Below are 22,079 nucleotides of genomic sequence, written 5' to 3'. Positions count from 1 at the left end.
TCTAGGCCTTCAGTTTCCATATGTGTGATCTCTGAAATTTATGCCTTTGTCGGACAGGCACCAAGCCATTTCTCTTTTCCTATGACCTTTAATAATGATTTCTGTCACTTCACAAAAGTAAGGTACACCACTCCCTTATCTGAATCTCCCCGTGGAACTATATCTTGGTGATGTAAGAGTGAAAAAAAATCAAAATTCTAACTATTAAAGAGTTCCTTTTCTTTATAGTAGAGTTCCTTTTCTTTATAATAAATCATTATTTATATTTCTTTGGTTATACAGTCAATACCCAACTTACAATGATTCAACTTAGCAATTTTTTGCTTTTGTAATGGTGCAAAATTATTCTGTTTTTCACTTTCAGTACAGTGTTTAATAAATTATATGAAATATCAATACTTTATTATAAAATAGGCTTTGTGGTTAGATGATTTTGTTCAAATGTAGGCTAATGTAAATGGTCTGAGCATATTAATATAGGCTTATGATGTTTGGTAGGTTAGGTATATTAAATGTATTTTTAATGTATGGTCTTTTTCAACTGATAGAATTCTTGGGATATAACCCCATCATAAGTCAAGGGACATCCATTTTTAAAATAGTCATATAAAGTTTTGTTTTAAAATAACAAAGCATGGAATATTTCATTATTTTATATATATATATATATATATATGCAACTAGTTATGATAATGTTTTAAGTTAACAATTATTAACTTAAATATGTAGAGAGAGGTGGAACTCTCTTTTCACTGCTCCTTCCACTAGTAAATTTACTTCTTCATTTGTAATATACCATAGGTAGTCCACAGGAGGAAAAAGCATTGTTGGTTGTGTTGAAACAAGACTGAGGGAGTGACTCATTATATATGGGCCACTAAAATAAGGTATATACTTCACTACTATTTCACTGAAAACATGATAAGAAGAAATGGGTTATTCTGAAACAAGAATTGTTTGGGGTAGATGTGATGAATTATATTCTGTTCACTGAGGGGTTTAGACACTGTGATGGGTTATCAAGAATCCATCATATTTTGTCATCATTTTTTCAAGATATAAAACCTGTATAAAAATCTCATGCTATTTTTTCAAAATTACTCTTTCATCTACTTCCTTCCAATAAGCACCTTCAGCTGTCATATGTTAACCTTCACGAGACCTTTCTAAGTTTCAGATTGAAAAACAGGGATAGTTTATGAAAATGGTAGCTGTTTCCTACCTGAAAGTGAGCCCTTATTTTTCCATGCTTTGGTGTCAGTTATGAAAATGCTAACCCTATAAAAAGAAAATAATATAAAAAAGTTTTTTGGGCTTTGAGCAAAAATAGCAGTTTCTTTGCTGCAGTGTTACAAACTTCACAGTGAATTTCAGTGAGTTTCATATGTTATATTTTATATTGATGCCCATATCTATATTTAGGCACAGGTGCCTACATTGGCAAATTGATAGTAATTCCGTAATTAAACCAAGTTTGCATAGATGTCATAGGAGGATTAATATCTATATTTTATAGAAGGCATTTATTATATTCTGTTATAATTATGTTCAATATACACACACCAAGAATTTAGTGCTAGGCACAATATTTATTGTTATATCAGGAGAAGTAATTGGATACTCTAATTGCTAAAAACTTTATAGTTTTCTTATGTGACCTGTCTCTGTAGTTCATTTTCTATGACAGTATTAAAAAGAGAAATCTGATGGATGTTTTTTATTCCAAAGTAGGAATAATTAAGAGAAAAGTTATTCTTTATGTTTCATAAAAAGACAAATAAATTTCATAATAATAAAAATTATACTGAGGGACCCAGAATACTGCTGCAGGCTACGGGCAGAGCAAGCTGGGCTATGGACTGGGCAGGAGGCTGGACGTGGGGTCTTTATTTAGTAAAAGCTGTTCTGGCATGAATTTGGAATTGACTTTACATGGCCATGCCTAGGTAGAACAGTCCCCTACCCTAGAAATAAAAAATTATAAAATACCTGGGAATAACATATAGGACATGAGTAGAACATAGGTGAAAAGTATATAACCTCACTGAGAAATATAAAAGTTTCTACATAGGAAATCCAAACATTATAAAAATGCCATTTCCTTTGAAATCACCATAGAAGTTTAAGCTAATACCAATGAGATTTTTAATAAGATTAATACCAATAGGACAATTTAAGCTATTCACATTAATTGGGAGAATTGATAAGCATGGTAGTATCTTGGTTGTCATGTTTATCAAATGTCCAGTGGACATTTTTAATCTTTTTACCATTATGTATGTTAGGTTTTATTCAAGTCTTTCTCAGTGAGTTTACTTTAGTGGTAAACCATTGGCATGACCATTATGGAGGATGAGTCTGAGAATATCCTGGAGAGTTGGTTTAGTTATGGCACATTTCTTCAATATATGTAAGTCAATAAAATATTTGATTTTTCCATCATAAATTAAACTCAGTTTAGCTAGATACAGGATCTTGGCTGCAAGTTGTTTTGTTTTTAGAGATTGAAGGTCGATGACCGTCCTCTTCTGGCTTGAAAAGTTTCTGCTGGGAGATATACAGTCATTCTAATATTCTTCCCCTTGTAGGTTATACTTTTCTTACATTTGGCTGATTGCAGAATTTTTACCTTCATATTAACTTTGGCAAAGTTAATAACACTGTGTATAGGAAATGCTTCATTTGGATTGAGTCTTATTGGGGTTCTGAAATGGTTTACTGTCTGAATTTCTGTATTTCTTGCAATGTTTGGGAAATTCTCCTCTAAAATATCTTGCAGTAGAGCATCTGTACCTTTAGGACCATCCTCTTATCCTTCAGGAATTCCTATAAGACAAATGCTTGATCTTTTGGAGGGATCCCACAACTTTCTCAGGGAATGATCAGTTTTTGCTCTCCATTTGTCTACCTCTTTGAGTGTTTGGGAACGTTTAAAAGCTTTTCAACTTCAGAGATCCTTTCTTCTGCTTGCACCACTCTGTTACTGAGGGATTCTACTGTATTTTGGAGCTCTTCAAATAGCTTTTTCATTTCTTTGAGCTCTGCTGTCTCTTTTCTCATTGTGTCCATATCCTTGGAGATTTTGTCTTTGAGTTCATTAATTTCTTGAGACACCTTTTGTGCAACTCTTTTGATTTCTATTTCCATCTTTCCTCCATTCTATTCATTTTATTTGCCATCCATATTCTGAATTTTATTTCTGCCATTTCAGCCATTTGTTTATGAATGGCATTGTCTGGCATATCTCCTTTGTCATTCCTTGGGGACTTGATCTACTCTTATTATTCATGTTGCCAGAGTTTTTCTGCTGTTCTGTCCGATGATTATTTTTCCCAGTTTGGTTACTGCTGGTGGGAGTGCAAGCTAATGCGATCTTTTTGGAAAGAAGTTTGGAGAATACTTAGGGAACTAAAAGTAGATCTGCTATTTGATCCTGCAGTTCCTCTACTAGTTATATACCCAGATGACCAAAAATCATTTTACAACAAAGATATTTACACCACCATGTTTATTTCAGCCCAATTCATAATTTCCAAGTCATGAAGCAGCCCAAGTGCCCATTAACCCATGAATGGATTAGCAAATTGTGGTATATGTATACCATGGAATACTATGCAGCCATAAAAGATGGCAACTTCTTTTATGTTTACCTGGATGGAGCTGGAACATATTCTTGGCAAAGTATCTTAAGAATGGTAGAAAAAGTATCCAGTGTACTCAATGCTATTATGAAACCAATATATAATCACCTACACTTTCATATGAATGATAAAACACAACTTTAGTTCAAAAAGAAGGAGGGAAGAAGAGGAAGAAGTGATGGAAGGTGGGAGGCCGGGAGGAAAGAGGGTTTTTGGTGGGATCTCAGTGATGTGCACAATGCAAGGTTACATGTCAAAATTATTAAGAGTAGAGTATAAATGTCTTAACACAACAAGTAAGTGAGGTGAAGGTTATATTAACCAGTTTGATGTAAGCATTCCAAATTATATATAAAATCAACACATTGTATCCCATGAATGCATTAATGTACACAGTTATGATTTAATAAAAAAAAAAAACATTTCCAAAAACAGATAACTATACAAAATTTACGATACCTGTATGCTTAAATAATCGTTACAACTTGAATAACAAGCCAGGAAAAAATTTGCAACATATTAGACAGTTATATTTCTAACACCCTGGGATCCTCTGAGAATGGTGCTTAAGACAAAGGTTACATTTGCTAGTTTATTTGGGAATGTAGTGTAAATAAAGGTGAGGCAATGAAACAGGGAGGAAGGAAGACACCAATGTAAGGATATATTATCAGGTTGGTGATCATTGTAAGTGACTACAGCTCAACCTTCTATGTAAAATTATGAAATGCATTTTAGAAATGTACAACTTGAAGTATGAAAGAGGAAAATAGTTGTCAGCTCCCTTACTGGCCTCATGGTGATTAGCCTTCATTTCTTATGAACTCAAGATAACTAGAAACATGTAATATGCAACTAAACATTCTGGCTGTGTTACTAGAGAATCCTCAGGACAGGAAGCAAGAAAAAGCCATGGGTTAAGACCAGGTGCTGCCAACTGCACTAGTATGAAGCCACTCAAGGCTATCTGGAATTGTTGGCCTGAGCAGTGGCTTAAGTAAAAGGTGGGGCCAAAAGGATTTTTGAAGTGAAGCACAAGAAAATCAAATTGAGTCTATTCTTTGACCCTATCAGTATTACTTACACCTACTATTAATATTAAGTCCAATCTATCAAAGAGTCCCGTGTAAAAAGATAGTTATAGTTTCTACAAGGACATTATTCAAGAGGGTTAGTGGAAAAAAACTATTTTTCTTATTATTTGAACAAATCTTGCATTTATTATTGATATTTATTTTTCTTTTTCTTCTCCACCTCATTCTAGATAAGCCAACTCTTTGCATACTCTTCAGTTAGTCCAATTTGTTTACTTCTAAGATGACCTAACTCTTTATCTCTGCTTTTAGTTGCCTTACTTTTGCTACCATAAGGATGTTATAATGGCAACTGGTCTTAGAAGCACTAAGAGGTGCCCCAGTGAATTCTTTCTTCCTCGCCTCTATTATGTGGTACCAACCCTAGTGTCTTAGGATAGTTAGTGTCATTAACCTACATCAATGTAGGAACTTCATTTTTTTTCCCCCACTAGCTCACTGGCATGAAAAGCACGAAAGGACCAGAATAAATTAGATTCAAATTCTCTGGATCCCTTTCTGTAAATGTTTCCACCTAAGAACCAAGACCTCTAATTTAAGAGTCTAAGGTTGGAAAACACAAATAGATCATTGGAATAGGGCTGGTCATACCATAACTCTTTAGTCACAGCCATTTATTCAACACATACATCTTGGAAAACAAAAACCAACATTACAAGGTGTTGTTTTCAATTCTTTTATACTATTAGTGTGGCTACTTCTAGGTAGTACAATGTATATAGTCTACTGGATCACCCAGAGAAGTTCTTGGTTTTACATCTCCATCAAAAAGTGAAATGAGTCCCTAATCTGAGGCAAGGATGTACAGGTTACCATGCTTATAGATTGAGTATTTTGTAAGCTGTCAAATTGTGGTGATGGCTGAATCAGTGAGTAGGGAAAGCAAATCCATATCAAGAATGGATACTGAGTTTGATAAGGATAAATGACTGCAGGCCTCCATGGTAGAAGGGTAAGATGTAATTGACCAGTCACAAGTGACTAGTGCAAAGAATGTTGCTGTACTGATGGCTAAACTCAGTATCTACTCTTGGTATTTTGGCATCTAGTAGGGTCAAGAGCAAGATTAGATTTGATGAAGAACAGCCAATGGTACTGGACCCATTCATAACTTCAGTCCTTGCCAATGTGACTGATTCATATCCAGTTTCATTAGCTGAGAAGAAATCTAAATGATGTCCACAGTTGAGTCATCCTATCTAATTGATTGATGAGTACCTTATCTAAAGTGAATGCTCTCTAGGCATATTAAAAGATCCACATACTGCATCTACACCTATTGATCTATGAACATATGATTTTCTTGTTTCTGAATTTCCAGTCATGCCTTTGGGAGGCCTCTTTCCCATCAGCCAAGCCATTTGTCACTGCCCGAGTGTCTTTTTTTTTTTTTTTTTTGCAGTTTTTGGCAAGGGTCTGGGAGGCTGGGTCTGAACCTGCCACCTCCAGCATATGGGACCAGAACCCTAGTCCTTTGAGCCACAGGGGCTGCCCCCGAGTGTCTTTATATTCATTCTCAAGCCATTCATTCTGAAAACCTTTCTCTATTCAAAGTTAAAGACCAAAGGTACTTCTTGAAGCTCTTCTTTGCCATGTCCCTTTTGGCCACTGTGAGTAACACTGCAGCATGACATCTCCATTTTCAGCATTGAAGTTACCCATGTATAAACCCATACCTGAGTGTTTAACAGTTCTGTCAGTTGGTGAGGTCTATGTATAGTTGAGAGAGTTGTCTTACTTATGATTAGGTGGTTCTGATAATAATTCCCTCATAATGGTTATTTCCAGCTACAGATTTTCTTGATATCTATGCTTTGGTCATCAGTTTGTATTAAGCATACCAGGAGTTGCTTTTCTGTGTATGTGGTTCCCTGCTGCAGGCAACATAATTTTGTGCCAGAACTTCAAAGTTCTGTGCTTAACTCTCCCTTTGGGTTACTAGAGACTCCCCCCATAACATCCTTATCCTTAAGAGATATCTCTGGCAACATCAGAGATTCAAGTGAAAGGTCAACTTCTAGAATGGCAGTTTAATCCTAATGCTGAATTGTCTCCTGCTCTGGCTTCCTCTAAAAACTAGAAGCCTGGGCCAAGATAAAATAACAGGGATCAGATTTATTTTCTCACCTGAAAACAACTGTAAAACTGGACAAGAGATATAAATAATTATTTTAAAGACACTGGACATTGGAAATGAAGGATTGTGATCCTTGAGAGGTGGAAAACAAGCTAAACCCTATGATTCCTCTAGCAATTGCCTTGAAAGAATTTTCAGGCTGTGGCACAAAAAATTGAGGTAGAACCTAGAGGACTCACTGAGTTGAAGACATGAGAGTTTGGAGAGATCAAGGCAGCTGGATTTCTCAGAACAGAGTACTGGAAAGGAGAGGGGCTACATAGAGAAAAAACTCTGTAGACCTTCAGAAGCTTCCTGATGAGCACTGGGCAGAATATTCATTAGCACATTCATGTGAGGGAAAGCCAGGGAAAGAACCACCCAAAAAGAATAGATATTAGTTCTCTGAGCTCTCATAGCATTGAGCTGTTCTCACTAGCCAAACAGAAAAATACTATAATTCATGGGTTTGTTGGATAAAATACACAGAATTGTCTTGGGTCCATAGTGGAGAATTATTAGCCCTAAACCAAATACTTCTCTGGTCCTCTCTCATAGAAAAAGATCTGAAAGGATCAAGCCAATTCCAAGTATCTTCACAGTATCAGAGAACAAAGCTCAAGAATATATATAGGAACACAAAAATATTCAGTACCCAACAAAGTAAAATCACAATGTCTAGACTCTAATCAAAGATTATCAGGCATATACAAAGGCAGGAAACCATGCCCATAGTGAGGAGAAAAATCAATTAATGGAAATAAGAAAGAACTGAAACAGGTGTTAGACTTGGTAGAGAAAGACAATGAAGAAGTTTTAACTATTTCATGTGATCAAATTGAAGTAGAGACTTGAAAGATATTTAAAGGCAGAAATCAAACTTCTGAAGATGAAAGTTATAATTTAATTTCTGAGATGAAAAATATACTGATGAGATATCAGGAGATTAGACATTGCAGAAAAAAATATTAATAAATTTAAAGCAATAGAACTATCCAAAATGAAAGGCAGATAGAAAAAAAAAAGACAATGAAAAGGAACATTAATGAGTTATGGGAAAACTTTGGCCTAATAAAATATATGTATAATTGAAATTACAAAGAAGGCAGGAAGAGGAAAAATATTTGAAGAAATATTGTTGAACTTTTTCCAGATTTACAAATCCCTTGTCCTGGAGTTACTAGCCGGTGTGGCAAAGCAAAGAAATAGATTTCTCCCCCACAAAAAACTATCGTCTAGATCAGTGTTTTTCAACCATTTTTTATCTCACAGCACACTTGAACCTATAGTTAAACTTCTGCAGCCCACTTAAATTATGTTGAAAAGCAAAAAAGAGTAAAAAAAAAACACTATGCTTTGAGCTTCTTTTCAAAATAATTTAATGATCTTTAAAATTTTCACAACACACCTAAGAAGTGGGTGGCATGGCATACCACTGTGCTGCAGCACACCAGTTGAAAATCACTGATCTAGATTGTGGATGGAAGGAAGAAATAAAAGCTGTGTTTATTTTCAAGTGATATGATCATTTATATAGAAAATGTGATTACCTGTAAAATAGCTGCTAATAAGTGATTTTGCAATGTTACAGGATATAAGATCAATATATAAAAATCAATTATATTTCTGTTCTGCCAAAAAAAAGTCTGAAAATTATATATTAGTTAAAAGTGGGTGGACTATTGTCATCTCATTCCAAATTAAAGTAACTAAGATTGACTTTGAATGCATTATGGCATGAACTTGTGCTATCTTATTTAATTTAGGTATCTGATATTTATGTGTTTATACCCCTTCTACAGAGTTGTTTATTATTTATATTTATGTTTGGTTTTAATTTGACTGCCTGCTTTAACTCTGTTTGGTCATAGCTGATATGGTTGTTTCTGGAGAATTTCTGGAACACAATTAACATTAGGCTTTTTATAGTTCTCAGTGGAAATGATTTAGATTTAAATAATTGATCCCTTTTAGTTCTTTTTCTCTAGTGATCACTGTGGAGTCTAAGTAAAAAACTTTAGCCAGAAAAACCAAAAAATCTGTAACACAATTTATTGTTGACAGATTTATCTTATTCAGATAAGACAAGTAGGAGGTTTTTAAATTTGTGTTTCAAATTCACTTTCTTACGTTATATTACTTAACGGACTAGGGCAGGTCCTTTTCCTATTATGTGTTAGCATGGATATTTTTGACTGCATAGAAATTAATACTTGCCTCATGCTTTAATCCTTGATATGATAGTAGGCAATTTTTTTGTGTCCATAGAGAACCTGGCATTATGAAGAATTAAGTAAATTATCATGCAGGGAAATATTTTTAACCCTAAAAAAACCAATATTTTCTTTTTGATAAATTTTTTTTTGTAATTCCATTCTTCATTGGCTTAAGAGAGGATTCAATCCTAATAATAGATTTGTTAGGCTGGTTCTAGTCATGTGCCCTTCTTTCATTAAATATGGATTTCACATTTTCTGCTCCTAATTAATAAGGAAAAGTAGGAATGAATGAAGAAGAAATGATCCCCCAGAAATGTTTTATGTTGGGGGAAAATCACGTAACTCAGGAACCCCAGAAAAAAAGTCTTAGAAACATTTTAACACTAACTGTTAAATCTTTGAATTAGCTTTTAAAACGATTAATGAAGATTAGGTTCAAATGCAGTTATTGATGTTATATTATCAGTAAAAAGGTTTTGGAAAGTTAACATCTAATTGATCCCTGGGTGGTTTATATTCCCCATATTTATGTTCCTGAAACAATTACTGTAAATTCTGTAGACTCTTAGCCTATCCCCAGGAGGATCTGTTTATTGCCCTTCTCAATTTAGTATAAATTTTGAAATAAGTAAAATGCAGATTAAATAACTTTTGCATATACAGTATGCCTATTGACAGGCTTCCATCTTTATACTGATTATTCCAACTTTTTAAAAAGAACTAAAAACATAACCCTCACCTTCAAAATTGCATATACATCTCTTTCTTAATAAATTTCAATCTAGATTTTTCATGTCATTATTTTGCTTAAAGTAAAAGCTAGCTATAGATTCATCCCACTTGTAATTATTACTGTTTTTAAAAATTGCATACAGAAAATTTATAAAAATAAAATTGAAAACATATTTATCATCTCATTCCACAAAGAACCTGAGGTGGTTCCAAGAAGGATATAAGTGGCTTACAGTTATTTTTTCCTTAGCTCTATTTTCATTTAAAGGATAAGACTAGGCTTTGGGCCAAGATACAAAAGCTTATTGTAGGACTTGCTTGTTTATTTTCATGCAAAATAATTATTTTCATACCAGCATAAATTACATTTCTACAAAATAGTCTTATTTGAAGTGGCATAAAATGAGTGTTGATAACCCCAAGACTCCTCCATTGAAGGAATGAAATCTTACATCTACTTTTAGGAAATGTGAAAATTCTTATGAATTGTATTATGTTTTCTGACCATATCAGCCGTTCTCAACCTGTGGGTTGTGACCCCTTTTTAACAATGAAAATACATCGCAGCATTAAGAAGGTTGAGAACCACTGATGATTGGTTAAAATATAATGTAGTATGTATAAAATATTAGTGCTTCACATTCAGGAAAACTCCTTATAACAATTTAATTTGTCTCAGTTTTTTGGACTCTTTATCACCTATGATTTTTAGTGAATTACTAGGAAGCCATTTTTTTTCAAGAAATGATTTAATGAGGCATTTTTAGGCTTTCTATGACTATTTTTTGTAGAATAGTCACAGAAAAAGCTTAAAATGTTTTTTAGACAAAATTATGTTATCTGTGTTTTGTGGTACAGAATTTTGAAAGATCCTTAAGTAACAAATAAACTTCGTCTTATGTGAGCTATTATAAGGATGTTGGGTTACTCTTGGAATCACTAAGCATCCTGGAAATTGGACAGGCACAGATAGAGCTAAAATCACCCCTAAATCCAGGTCTATAAGGTACTGGTGCTGGCATCACTCAACACTGGACACCAGTGCTGGGTCCAGTTGGCACCAGACACCAGTTCTGGGTCTCAGTTGGCATTAGACACCCATACTGTTTCCCTAGTCTAGTGCTCCTGTGTGTCCCCACCACTACTATTGTCAGATGTATTCTCCTTTAGCCTGTTTCTGGGCATTACAGCCCCATATTTAGAAATCCAGAGTATATGCATCCAATTGGCCATGCTGTGTTCCATACCTATGCCTTATGGAAGCAAGGTTCTGAGAATATCCATCTGTGATCTTTTTGGCTTTTAATTTGAGATAAGATTTATCTCCATTGAGATTTGTAGTGTAGAGAATTCTTCAAACATGAGGAAGTGATTCAGATTCTAGGAAGACAAATAATGTCAAATGTCTTCTCCAAACAATTGTTCATGGGCTGAAATGGACCTGATACCGCTTTGTACAGAAAGTCTGGGGTAGTTCCTGTGGCCATTCAGATGACTGAGGTATTCTGATTAGGAGAAATGAACATTTCTTTGCTTTTGTTGGGATTTTGTGTTTGATTTTCTCTGCCATTTCTGATAATGAACTGGCCCTGGAACACATTCTGTTAGTCAAGTAGAATTTAGCATTGATACAGTGAATGCGAACAATTCCTGCTGTTTTGATTTGAAATAAGAACAGGCATTTTCTATGTTTTGGTGGCATATGGTGCTAAGATTTTAGCATACTTCCTTATAAAGAGCCAGGAAACTTTGTCTGCTTAAAATGTGTGTTTGTAAACAGTAGACTTACAATGAATATTTCCATCTGTTGGTGAACATAATTTGTATAGGAATTCCTCAGTAGGTGGAGGACTATGTAACTATTTTGTGTATTTTTCCCTTGGTGAGACACAAAAGAGAAAGGTATATAACAGCATACGCTTAATATTTAATTTTGTGTCTATTTCTCCCAGTTTGAAAGTAGTGCTTTTTTGTACATTGTTACATAAGATTACTATTCAAATTCGTAAGAATTTAAGATCTATTTAGATATTGCAAAAAGAATGAGGAATAATTATATAAATACAGTTAAGGTGCAATCATGAAACTCTTCATAGTTTTTCAAATTTGTTTTCAGGATGACTTGTACTATTTCTTTTTTTAAACTTTTTTAAACTTTGTTTTAACCTAATCTCAAAACTCCCCTCTATTGTAATCATAGTATGTAACAATGAAAACTGTTCCTCCTTCTAGTCTTGATGTGTAATTTAAATACACGGGATTGACTTGTGTTCAATTTGATCTTATTCTGATTGTATTTACTAATTAATTTTGTTTCAGGTGAACCATTCTTATAAAAATTTAGATTAAAACTCAGCAATATTTTTTTCTTTTCACAAAAGATTTTACTAATTGTGCCATAGGATTATTAGAGGGAAGAGCATACTTGGATTAATATTTGTTTAATGCTGAATTATCTCTATTGTTCAAATGCTTTTTTCAATTAAAAATTATGTCTATCAGTCCCTTTTTTGAAGTTGACTTATTGAACATACTTGATACTTGAATAAAAAGTTGAACCATTAGTTGAATATAAGTGATTCAAGGTGTGCTTAGGATCTGAACAAATAAAGCATGATATACTTTGCCTATTACCTGATTTTTAAAAAGTTTCTCTGATCATAGTTTGTAAGAGGAAATGTCTTTAAATTGTAGATAACTAATACTACCAGAACATTTTGTTTTTGTGAAAGATAGTATCACTGCATTTTCTTTTCTCTTGTTCAAAAAATAAGCTACCATTTCAGTGGATTTTAGCTCTTTTTCTCCCTTATGATAGATACCTCCTGATATGTAAAAAGTATCCCTGCCTCAAGTCTTACTTTTTCTTTGCATCTGAATATGATCTACCTTATTCAGTTGTAATGTGCATACATTATTTATATTTTTTAAATGAGATGTGATTAACACATAAAAAGCTGTACATGTCTATTATATACAACTTGGTGAGTTTTGAGGTAAGTACATACATGTGAAACCATCACCACAATATATGGCATAAACCTGTTCATATTTTTCAGAAGATTCCCCCTGCTCTCTTTATGTCTTATATTATTTTTGTGTGATAAGAATACATATGATCTACCTTCTCAGTAAATTTTAAATATCTAATATAGTATTACTATCGGCACTATGCTTTAGAGTAGGTCTCTAAGATTTATTCCTCTAGTATAAAAACTTTATGCCCTTTGATTACACCACATTTCCCCTTTCCCACAGCTCCTGGCAGCAACCATTTCACTCTCTGCTTGTATGAGTTTGACTATTTTGGATTCATCTTTTATGTGGTACCATGTAGTATTTTTCCTTTTGTGTCTGCTTTATTTCACACAGCATAATATCCTCCATGGTCATTCATTTCGTCACAAATGGTAGGGTTTTTTTTCTTCTTTTAAGGCTGAATAATATTCCATTACACGTATATACCACATTTTCTTTATCCGTTCGTTTGATGACGGACACTGATGTTGTTTCTGTATCTTGGCTATTGTGAATAATGCTGCAGTGAACATAGGAGTGCAGATATTTCTTTAAGATCTTGATTTTAGTTCCTTTGGATAAAGTGAGATTGTTGCATCATATGATAGTTTTATTTGTAATTTTTTTAAGGAGCCTCCATACTATTTTATGTAGTGGCTGTACCAGTTTATAATCCCACTAACTATGTACAATGGTTTTCTTTTCTCTACATCCTTGCCAATATTTAATAGGTATGAGATGATATATAATTGTGGTTTGGGTTTGTACTTCTCTGATGATTAGGAATGTAAACACCTCCTCCTTTATTTTGAGATAGGAGGATGTTTTGTCACCCAGGATTCAATAGCACAATCATAGCTCCCTGTAGCCTAAACTCACTGGCTCAGTCTCCTGAGTAAATGGGACTACAGATGTGTACCACCATATCTAGATATATATTTTTAATTTTTTATAGAAATGGGTATTGCAGTCTTGCCCAGACTGGTCTTGAACTCTTGGTCTCAAGAAATCCTCCTGCCTTGCCTCCCAAACAGCAGGAATTATAGGCATGAGTCACTGTGCCAAGTTTCTTTGCCCTTTTAAAATTTGGGTTGTCTGTCTTTATTGAGTTGTAGGAGTTCCTTGTGTATGCTGGGTATTAGCTCTTTATCAGATATATGGTTTGTTCGAACCTTTCTCTTGATTTGTTGGTGAACATGTTCTGGAAACTAATTCATGTACCATCTTAGATGGCTTAGAATGTGGGCGGTTCAGGAGCTGTAAAACTCATTTCAAGTAGTCATTGGTTATATATCTTTACATACTTATGGATCCATAATTAAAATATCCCTTAGACTTAGAAATAAAGGAGGTATTTTATGGAAACTATATGTTTTAATTTCCTTTTCCTTTGAAAATATACTAAAATTTTATAAAGTCATAATTTAAAGATAAGTGCTATGACCACATGAATGGAAAATACAAATGCAATGAGCTTTATGTCATCTAAAAAAAGTTAAAGTTAATATCAGGTCACATGTGGAGAAGTATGACTAGAAAATGTATAAATTATATCTAGATGTGTCCACACTGGTGACTGGAAAGAAGGGTGTGTCCTGATGCCATTGCTTTCTTTTCCTCAGTGATCTTTGTTATCTCCTGAAAGTACTGTTTAATCTTTCATACAGAGCTATATAACACACTGTGTTAAGACTTCTTTTGGCCATTCTAAAAGCAATTTCTAGAAACTTAGAAATTCTATAGAAAGAATTATAATTTTTTTTATTGAAAGGGCTAGTTTAAATGCAGTGACTTTTAATTATTTAGCCTTTCTCATTCATTCAGCCAGTCATGAGTAATATCTCCTATGTGCATGGCACTGTGATAGACATGAGGGATAAATTGATGAATAAAATGGACATAGACTCTAATTTCATATAATATTTATAGCCTAGTTGGGGAGACAGCTGTTAATGAAATAATCTCAGAAATAAATTGAAGGTGTAGTTAGTGTCTTGGTCAGGGAAGGATTACAAAGGTATTAGGTTGCCAAAACCAAATATTTGAGCACCTACTAGATGAGATGCCAGTGCTATCCTACATATAACCACTAACACTTCTTTTTGGTATTTGGCAGGTATATTATTCCATCTTTACAGAAGCTTGATGCTGGGTTTTACCGCTGTGTGGTGCGAAACAGAATGGGAGCACTCTTGCAAAGAAAATCAGAAGTCCAAGTTGCATGTATGTGTACAATAAAGACATCTCCAAATGTTAAAGAACAAAGTGTCTATGGGGAGAAATCAAAATGACTTTTAACCATTGTAGGGGTTTTTATCTTTGGTTCTATTTAGAACAGAATAATTGCTAAAATCAGTTTGAGAGGTGAGTATACAACTAGTGTGGCTGGATAGGAGAGGGGTTTAATGAGGCAGGTGCCACATTTTTCCTATTGAAAAGACTAAGGAGCCTTCAGACATTGGGGAGGGTAAAAGAAACTAATAAGGGATCTTTCTTTTTTATGAATCAGTTGCTTTTAGCATATATTTGTATTCAAAATGTTTTTAAAATAAAAAGTTAAACCCATTTAGGTAAAAATTTATCTATTCTTTGTAATGATGATTTGTTTAGAAATCCTTTTGCTGCACTGTAAGAAAGTACATAGATATTAAACATCACAGATGTTATTAATGTTACAGAGAATTATTAATTCTTTACCGAGAAGATCTACTTTGAAAACTGAAACTTTCAGAAGTAACCAAAGGAGATATCAAAATCCAGGGAGCTTGAATTTTAGTGTAATCTTTAGGAGAAATGGGAGTGAGAACTTGGCCTATACAAAGCATTTAGTCCTTTTTCTTATCTAAAATCTATGAAGTATTGATCTATACTTTAAATAGTATCTATTTAAAATGCACTATCTGCTTTCTTACATTTTGATTTTACATCTAAAACATTTCTTGGTTTAAAAGTAATCAAAAATTGTTATAAAATTTAAAATTATATTTTAATATATCATTATAGATGATAGAGAACATTAAAGGGTTCTTAAGTTTGGCTGTACTATTCAGTGATGATAATATTTCCTCATTGGTTAGTTTTGATCTCAGTTAAAGTTTATAACTTTCAGTGTATATATAGTTTAGTATCTGTAAATTTCAATGTCTATATAGTTTACATAGTAACTATCCTACTTACTATATAAAATAAGATAATATCTAGTTAGTCTACTATTCTATAGTAAGTCTAATGGCTGAGTGAGGTGCTGATGCTACGCATTTGATTATAGCACTGAATTATTTTTCTCAATTGTGGTGATGAAGTCACTTAGTAAATCAGAAAAATTCAGGACTTTCATCCAGATAAATAATTGAAATCATAATTCATAAATAAATAAAAAGTTCAGATCAATACTCAAATCACATTTGAATAAGAGCTTCAAATTTATTATATTAAATTCTAATTTATAAAACTGAGTTTTCAGCTTTGCTTGGTTAATTATTTATATCCTGGTTTTATCCTTATCAGAAGTATCCAACCTGACCCCCCAAGTGAGCTGCATACTGATTTTTTGAGGACTTTTTTTGCTAATCTTTTCTGTCATATATTGCAAAAAGTATTCGTGGACCTTTTTTGGGGGGGGGGCAGGGCTAATCAGTTTTGCTTAATGTTTGTGTATTTAAATGTGTGGAGCAAGATACCTCTTGTTTTTCCAGTATGCAGCAGAGGAAAAAAAATGGTTAAACACCCCTGCTTAGCTCTTAGATTTTTTTTCTTATCTTTTCTCCTTACCTTTGACAAGGAATTTCATTTTCTTTAAAATAACCATGAATATTTTTCTAATTTGTTTCATTGGTTTCATTTTTCTCTCAAATTTTATAGACTGTCACAAAGAAATTTTCTTTTGAATCAAAAATGCTGTTGATAATGGAGCTCTTCTATGCACTATTGAGACCTTCAAGCTGTCAAGTAGACCTGGTCCAATTACTCAACAGAATTAGCAAGTTCAGTCCAATTAAAGTGAAGGGGTAGAAAAAATAAAGCAGCCAGAACTCTCCAGTGTAGCAGAACAGAAGCAAAGTTTCTTTAAAGCATAGATAAAGCATAGACTTTTCCATAGAAGGTAGAAAAGGGTCCCCCCCTGGAGGGAGAAGAGGCCACACAAAGGCAGTACACAAGTTTAAGTGTCTTATCTTAGTTCTGCCTACAGTTGTCTATAAAGTTTTTCATTGGTCCTCCATTCTTTCTACTTCTCATTGATCAAGATTATCTCTGTTGTCAAATGTCCATTTTCCTTCTCTTTTTAGCCATAATTATTATCTGTTATATTTCTGACAGTTATATCATGGTCTATTAGTCTTGTGATGTTTGTGACATTTGCTATGTGTACCTTTCTGTAACTATGACCACTGCTTCACTTTGTGTTTCAATTTGGAAATTATATTTTATGGGCTTGGTTAACTGAGTCTTGACCAAAACTCTGATTCATGGCTATTTTTAATTTTCTTATCTAGAAGTCCGATTTTTTTTCTTATCTCCCTGTGTCCCCATCCTATCCCTTATCACATATACATTTAAATAAACTATAATATTTTGCCATATTTATTTGTATACACATTCATCTGTCTGTAAACACAATATGGAAATTTTTTGAAAACTTTCAAATGTTAATTTTAAAATTAGCTATTTATATCCACATTTTGTTCGTTGGGTTTTCTTCCTGTGATCCTATTTTTGAAATACTTTCAACCAGCAGAACAAAAACTAGAATAAAATAGTTGCCTAAAATTAAGTCAATAGTATGGGAGTGGGAGAACTCTCTGTGAAGTCTTCAGTGGTTAGCAAATATTGCTCCCAGAAAATCTCTTAGGGAGACAATCAGTCACCTCTGTCATGAAAAACAGGACAGACTGGGCAGGGCACAGGCCAGTGCATTAATCAATGCTTACTGATAAGTTAAGCATTATTTCAAAGGGTTCTTGCCTACCTCACATTTAAGATATTTATCTAATGCCAGACAGATTTTCTTAGTTTGGAACTTTAAGTAATTATAAGGAACATTTAGTATATATTCCATAAATGTACATTTTGCAATCTAATTTAAAGACAGTATCCCAAATATAAAGGTTTCAAGGATGAACATTTCCAAAAGAATAACCTAGCTTGACAGAGTTGATAGCTGGAAGTTATCTTAGAAACATTTTATTATAGTTTCTGTGAAAACTGCTTCATGTAGTGCTAAGATGGTTTTCAATAACTCATTTCAATATGACAGTCAGTTGCAAACACTCTGTTGTATTGTTGCAGCATTGTTACAGACCATGTGGCTCTGCTGATTGATGTGCTGCTTGGGGCTTTTGGAGGGCATGGCTTTGCTTCCTGCTTTACTCACCACTGGATATGCACTCCCCAGTGCTGCTGGGTATCTGTGCAGAGTCTCACTTGTTTTGTTATTAAGTATAGCAGTGTTAGTAAGGAATACTTATTTCTATCTCTGATCTCTCCGCCCCCAGAAAACTATTTTAGTACTGAAAAGGGCTCGTTTTTCTCTGCAGATATGGGAAATTTCATGGATATAGACCAGAGGAAGATGATTTCTCAAGGACATGCAGCAGTTCTAAACTTAATGCCTATCACCAGCTGCCCTAGGCCTCAAGTGACTTGGTTTAGAGAAGGGCACAAGATTATTCCAAGCAACAGAATGTAAGTTCCTGCAAACATTAAAGCTTCAAGTATAATTAATGATACTTACAGACACCATTTACATAGTAAGTGTACCATTTAAGGTTACTGATGATTTGAACATAATAGCCTAGTCCAGTAGTCCTACTCCAATCTGTAATAAATGACTATTTTCAGACTGGCTGTGTATTTTTAGATAATGTAAGTAAATAACCACGTAAAATTATTCTTTGGCATGTTACGTGCCCTAAAACTAAAGCACTGTTATCTAGTCTTTGTGGTCCTTTTTATTTGGAATGCCCTTTTAAAGATGTCATTGTATCCCTACATTGTGTTTGGCTCCAAGTACTGATTTAATGAGTGCTGGAATTTACTTATAGAGCTGTGGGATTGTTTTTTTCTTATTTTTATTGAGCTGTGTTTGATACTCCTTTCTCTGACAATAAAGCAGTAATTACTGCTTATTTCTCTATATCCTTTTATCCTACCATGACAGTTTTATTTCTCTTCATCTAATTAGTGGTTCACCCATCTATTGCAGAATAGTTGTTTTGTGATTAGTTAAGCATTATTTCAAGGTGTTCTTGCCTATCTCACATTTAAGATATTTATCTAATGCCAGACAGGTTTTCTTCATTTGGAACTTTAAGTAATTAAAAGGAACATTTAGTATATATTCCATAAATGTACATTTTGCAATTTAATTTAAAGCCAATATCCCAAATACAAAGGTTTCAAGGATGAATATTTCCAAAAGAATAATGAAATGCTGTAAGCTTAGACTAAGAGTCAGATATTTATGCCTTTAGATGGTTGCATGCAGATAAAAATTCATGAGGGGGAAAAAACTCTTGTTTTTTTTTTCCAGAAGGATATGTGTAAACTAATATGCTGAATGGATTTAAGATGTAATTAGGAAAGTAACTGTGGGGCTTGTACTCACTTTCTCCCCTGCTCTAGCATCTGTGAAAACCCTTCTCTAAGCCAAGTATTTCCAGACTTCCACCTTGGTGTCTGAACCCTACTTGAACCTAGGCTATTCTTAAGCTTATTTCACAAATGTTTTCATTTTAGTTATTGGAAACATGGAAAGAATTGAAATATATGTAAAAGCCATATCTTAAGACTCCAGTAAAAATACCAGTTCCTTAGAAATGGGATAACTGCTATCTTTTTTTTTTATTTGATTAAAAATTACTTAGGTATCTACCTTTGTGTTGAATTCCAGTTATAAAGATACCTTTTGAATTTGCATGAAATAAAAACGAAGTCTTAGTAAAGTGTTAGGCTAAAAAAGGGCAGCTAATATGCATTTTTATATAAGTATTATAGAAGTTTACAGTGTTGAACATAGTATGACAGGGTAAAGTTGGGGGATAGATGGTAGGGGAGATATAGAGAAGTAAATTGAATTGGGTTTCTTGCCAAACATTGGAGCTTTTAAAACATAAATGGCAGCAAAATTCATGGTGGAAGGATAATTTTAACTTGGTAGCATATAAATAGGTATTAATTCATTTGTTAACCTGTGGTCCAGCTATATTTACAAGACAGCTATATTCTTTTTTTTTATTAAGTTATACATACATAGATCATGAATACATTTATGCCTTTGTGGGATTCAATGTATTGATTATTTGTACAATTGGAGTGCTTATAACCTACTGATTAACATAGCTTTCACCTCATTTGCTTAATCACAGTGTTAAGACATTTGTGTTCTATACTTGATAGATTTGACTTATACTCTTGCAATATGCTCCATAGGTGTGGTCCCACCATTAAACCTCCTTCCCTTTGATTCATCTTTCATATGAAAGTGTGAGTAATAATAAATTGGTTTCATAGTAGTACTAAGTACATTGGATATTTTTATTTTCCATTCCTGAGATACTTTACTAAGAAGAAGAATTTCCAGCTCCATCCCTGTAAACTTAAAAGAGGTAAAGTCTCCATCTTTTATAAGGCTGCATAGTATTCCATGGTACACATATACCATAATGTATTAAGTATTCCATGGTATACATATACCATAATTTATTAATCCATTCATGGGTTGATGGGCACTTGGGCTTCTTCCATGACTTGTTAATTATGAATTGAGCTGCAGTGAACAATCTGACGCAAATATCTTTGTTGCCAAGTGATTTTTGGTCTTTTGGGTATACGCCTAGTAGAGGAATTGCAGGATCAAATGGCAGGTCTACATTTAGATCCCTGAGTGTTCCCCAAATTTCTTTCCAAAAGGAACTTAACTAGCTGGCATTCCCACCAGCAGTGCAGAAGTGTTCCCTTTTCTCCACATCCATGCCAGCATCTGTAGTTTTGGGATTTTGTTATGTGGGCTAGTCTTATTAGAGTTAGATGATATCCCAAGTCGTTTTGATTTGCATTTCTCTGATTATTAAAGATGATGAGCATTTTTTCATGTGTCTGTAGACCGTGCACCTGTCTTCTTCAGAGAAGCTTCTGTTCATGTCTATTGCCCACAATGAAATAGGATAACTTGTTCTTTTCTTATTAGTAAGTTTGAGTTCTCTGTGGATTTTGGTTATTAGACCTTTGTCTGAAGTATAACCTGCAAAAATCCTCTCTCATTCTGAGAGCTGTCTACTTTGTTTACTTACTATGCTCTTGGCAGTGCAGAAGCATTTTAGTTTGATCAGATCCCAGTAATGTATTTTTGATGTTGATTCAATTGCCCTGGGGGTCCTTATAAAGTATCCTCCCAGGCCAATTTTTTTCAAGTGTTTCCCCTGCACACTCTCTTAGAATTTGTATAGTTTCATGTCTTAAGTTTAAGTCCTTTAACCAGTGAGAGTCAATTTTTATTAGAGGAGAAAGGTGTGGGTCTTTTAAAAGTTGCCAGCTAATTGACCCAGCACCATTTGTTAAATAGGGAATCTTTCCCCCAGTTTATATTTTTGATAGGCTTATCAAAGATCAAATGATGATAAGCATCTAGGTTCATCTCTTGGTTTTCAATTCTTTTCCGTACATCTACCTCTCTATTTTTGTGCTAGTACCATGCTGTTTTGATCACTGTAGATTTATAGTATAGTCTGAAGTCTGGTAGCACAATTCCTCCTGATTTGTTTTTATTTCTGAGTAATGTCTTGGCTATTTGAGATTTTTTCTGTTTCTATATAAAACAAAGTACTAGTTTTTCCAGATCTTTAAAGTATGACAGAGGTGCTTTAATAGGGACTGCATTAAATCTGTAGATTGCTTTAGGTAATATAGACATTTTAACAATGTTGATTCTTCCCAGCCATGAGCATGTTATATTTTTCCATTTGTTAACATCTTCAGCTATTTCTGTTCTCAGAGTTTCATATTTCTCTTTATAGAGATCTTTCACATCCTTTGTTAGGTACACTCCCAGATGTTTCATCTTCTTTGGCACTATTGTAAAGGGAATAGAGTCCTTGATTGTTTTTTCCCCTTCACTATTGTTGGTATATATAAAGGCTACGGATTTGTAAGTATTGATTTTGTATCCTGAGATGCTGCTGTATTCCTTGATCACTTCTAGGAGTTTTGTAGTTGAGTCCCAGGGGTTTTGCATGTATAAAATCATATCTGCGAAGAGTAAAAG

The 22,079-nt window shown here is 33.8% G+C and overlaps 1 protein-coding gene across 1 annotated transcript in view; it reads left to right on the top strand.

Annotated features, from left to right (window-relative positions):
- The window catches only part of SDK1 (sidekick cell adhesion molecule 1), a 1,049,055-nt gene that overhangs the window by 448,555 nt on the left and 578,421 nt on the right, over positions 1-22,079 (top strand). Inside the window, exons 3-4 of the mRNA XM_003795444.1 lie at positions 14,937-15,043; positions 18,355-18,502. Of these exons, the coding sequence (XP_003795492.1) occupies positions 14,937-15,043; positions 18,355-18,502 (255 nt within the window). The remainder of the gene's footprint in view (positions 1-14,936; positions 15,044-18,354; positions 18,503-22,079) is intronic.

The sequence above is a fragment of the Otolemur garnettii genome, unplaced genomic scaffold (genome assembly GCF_000181295.1).
Source record: "Otolemur garnettii isolate 467f Iridium unplaced genomic scaffold, OtoGar3 scaffold00092, whole genome shotgun sequence".
NCBI classification, from domain to species: Eukaryota; Metazoa; Chordata; class Mammalia; order Primates; family Galagidae; genus Otolemur; species Otolemur garnettii.
This window is presented reverse-complemented; position numbering and strand designations above follow the sequence as displayed.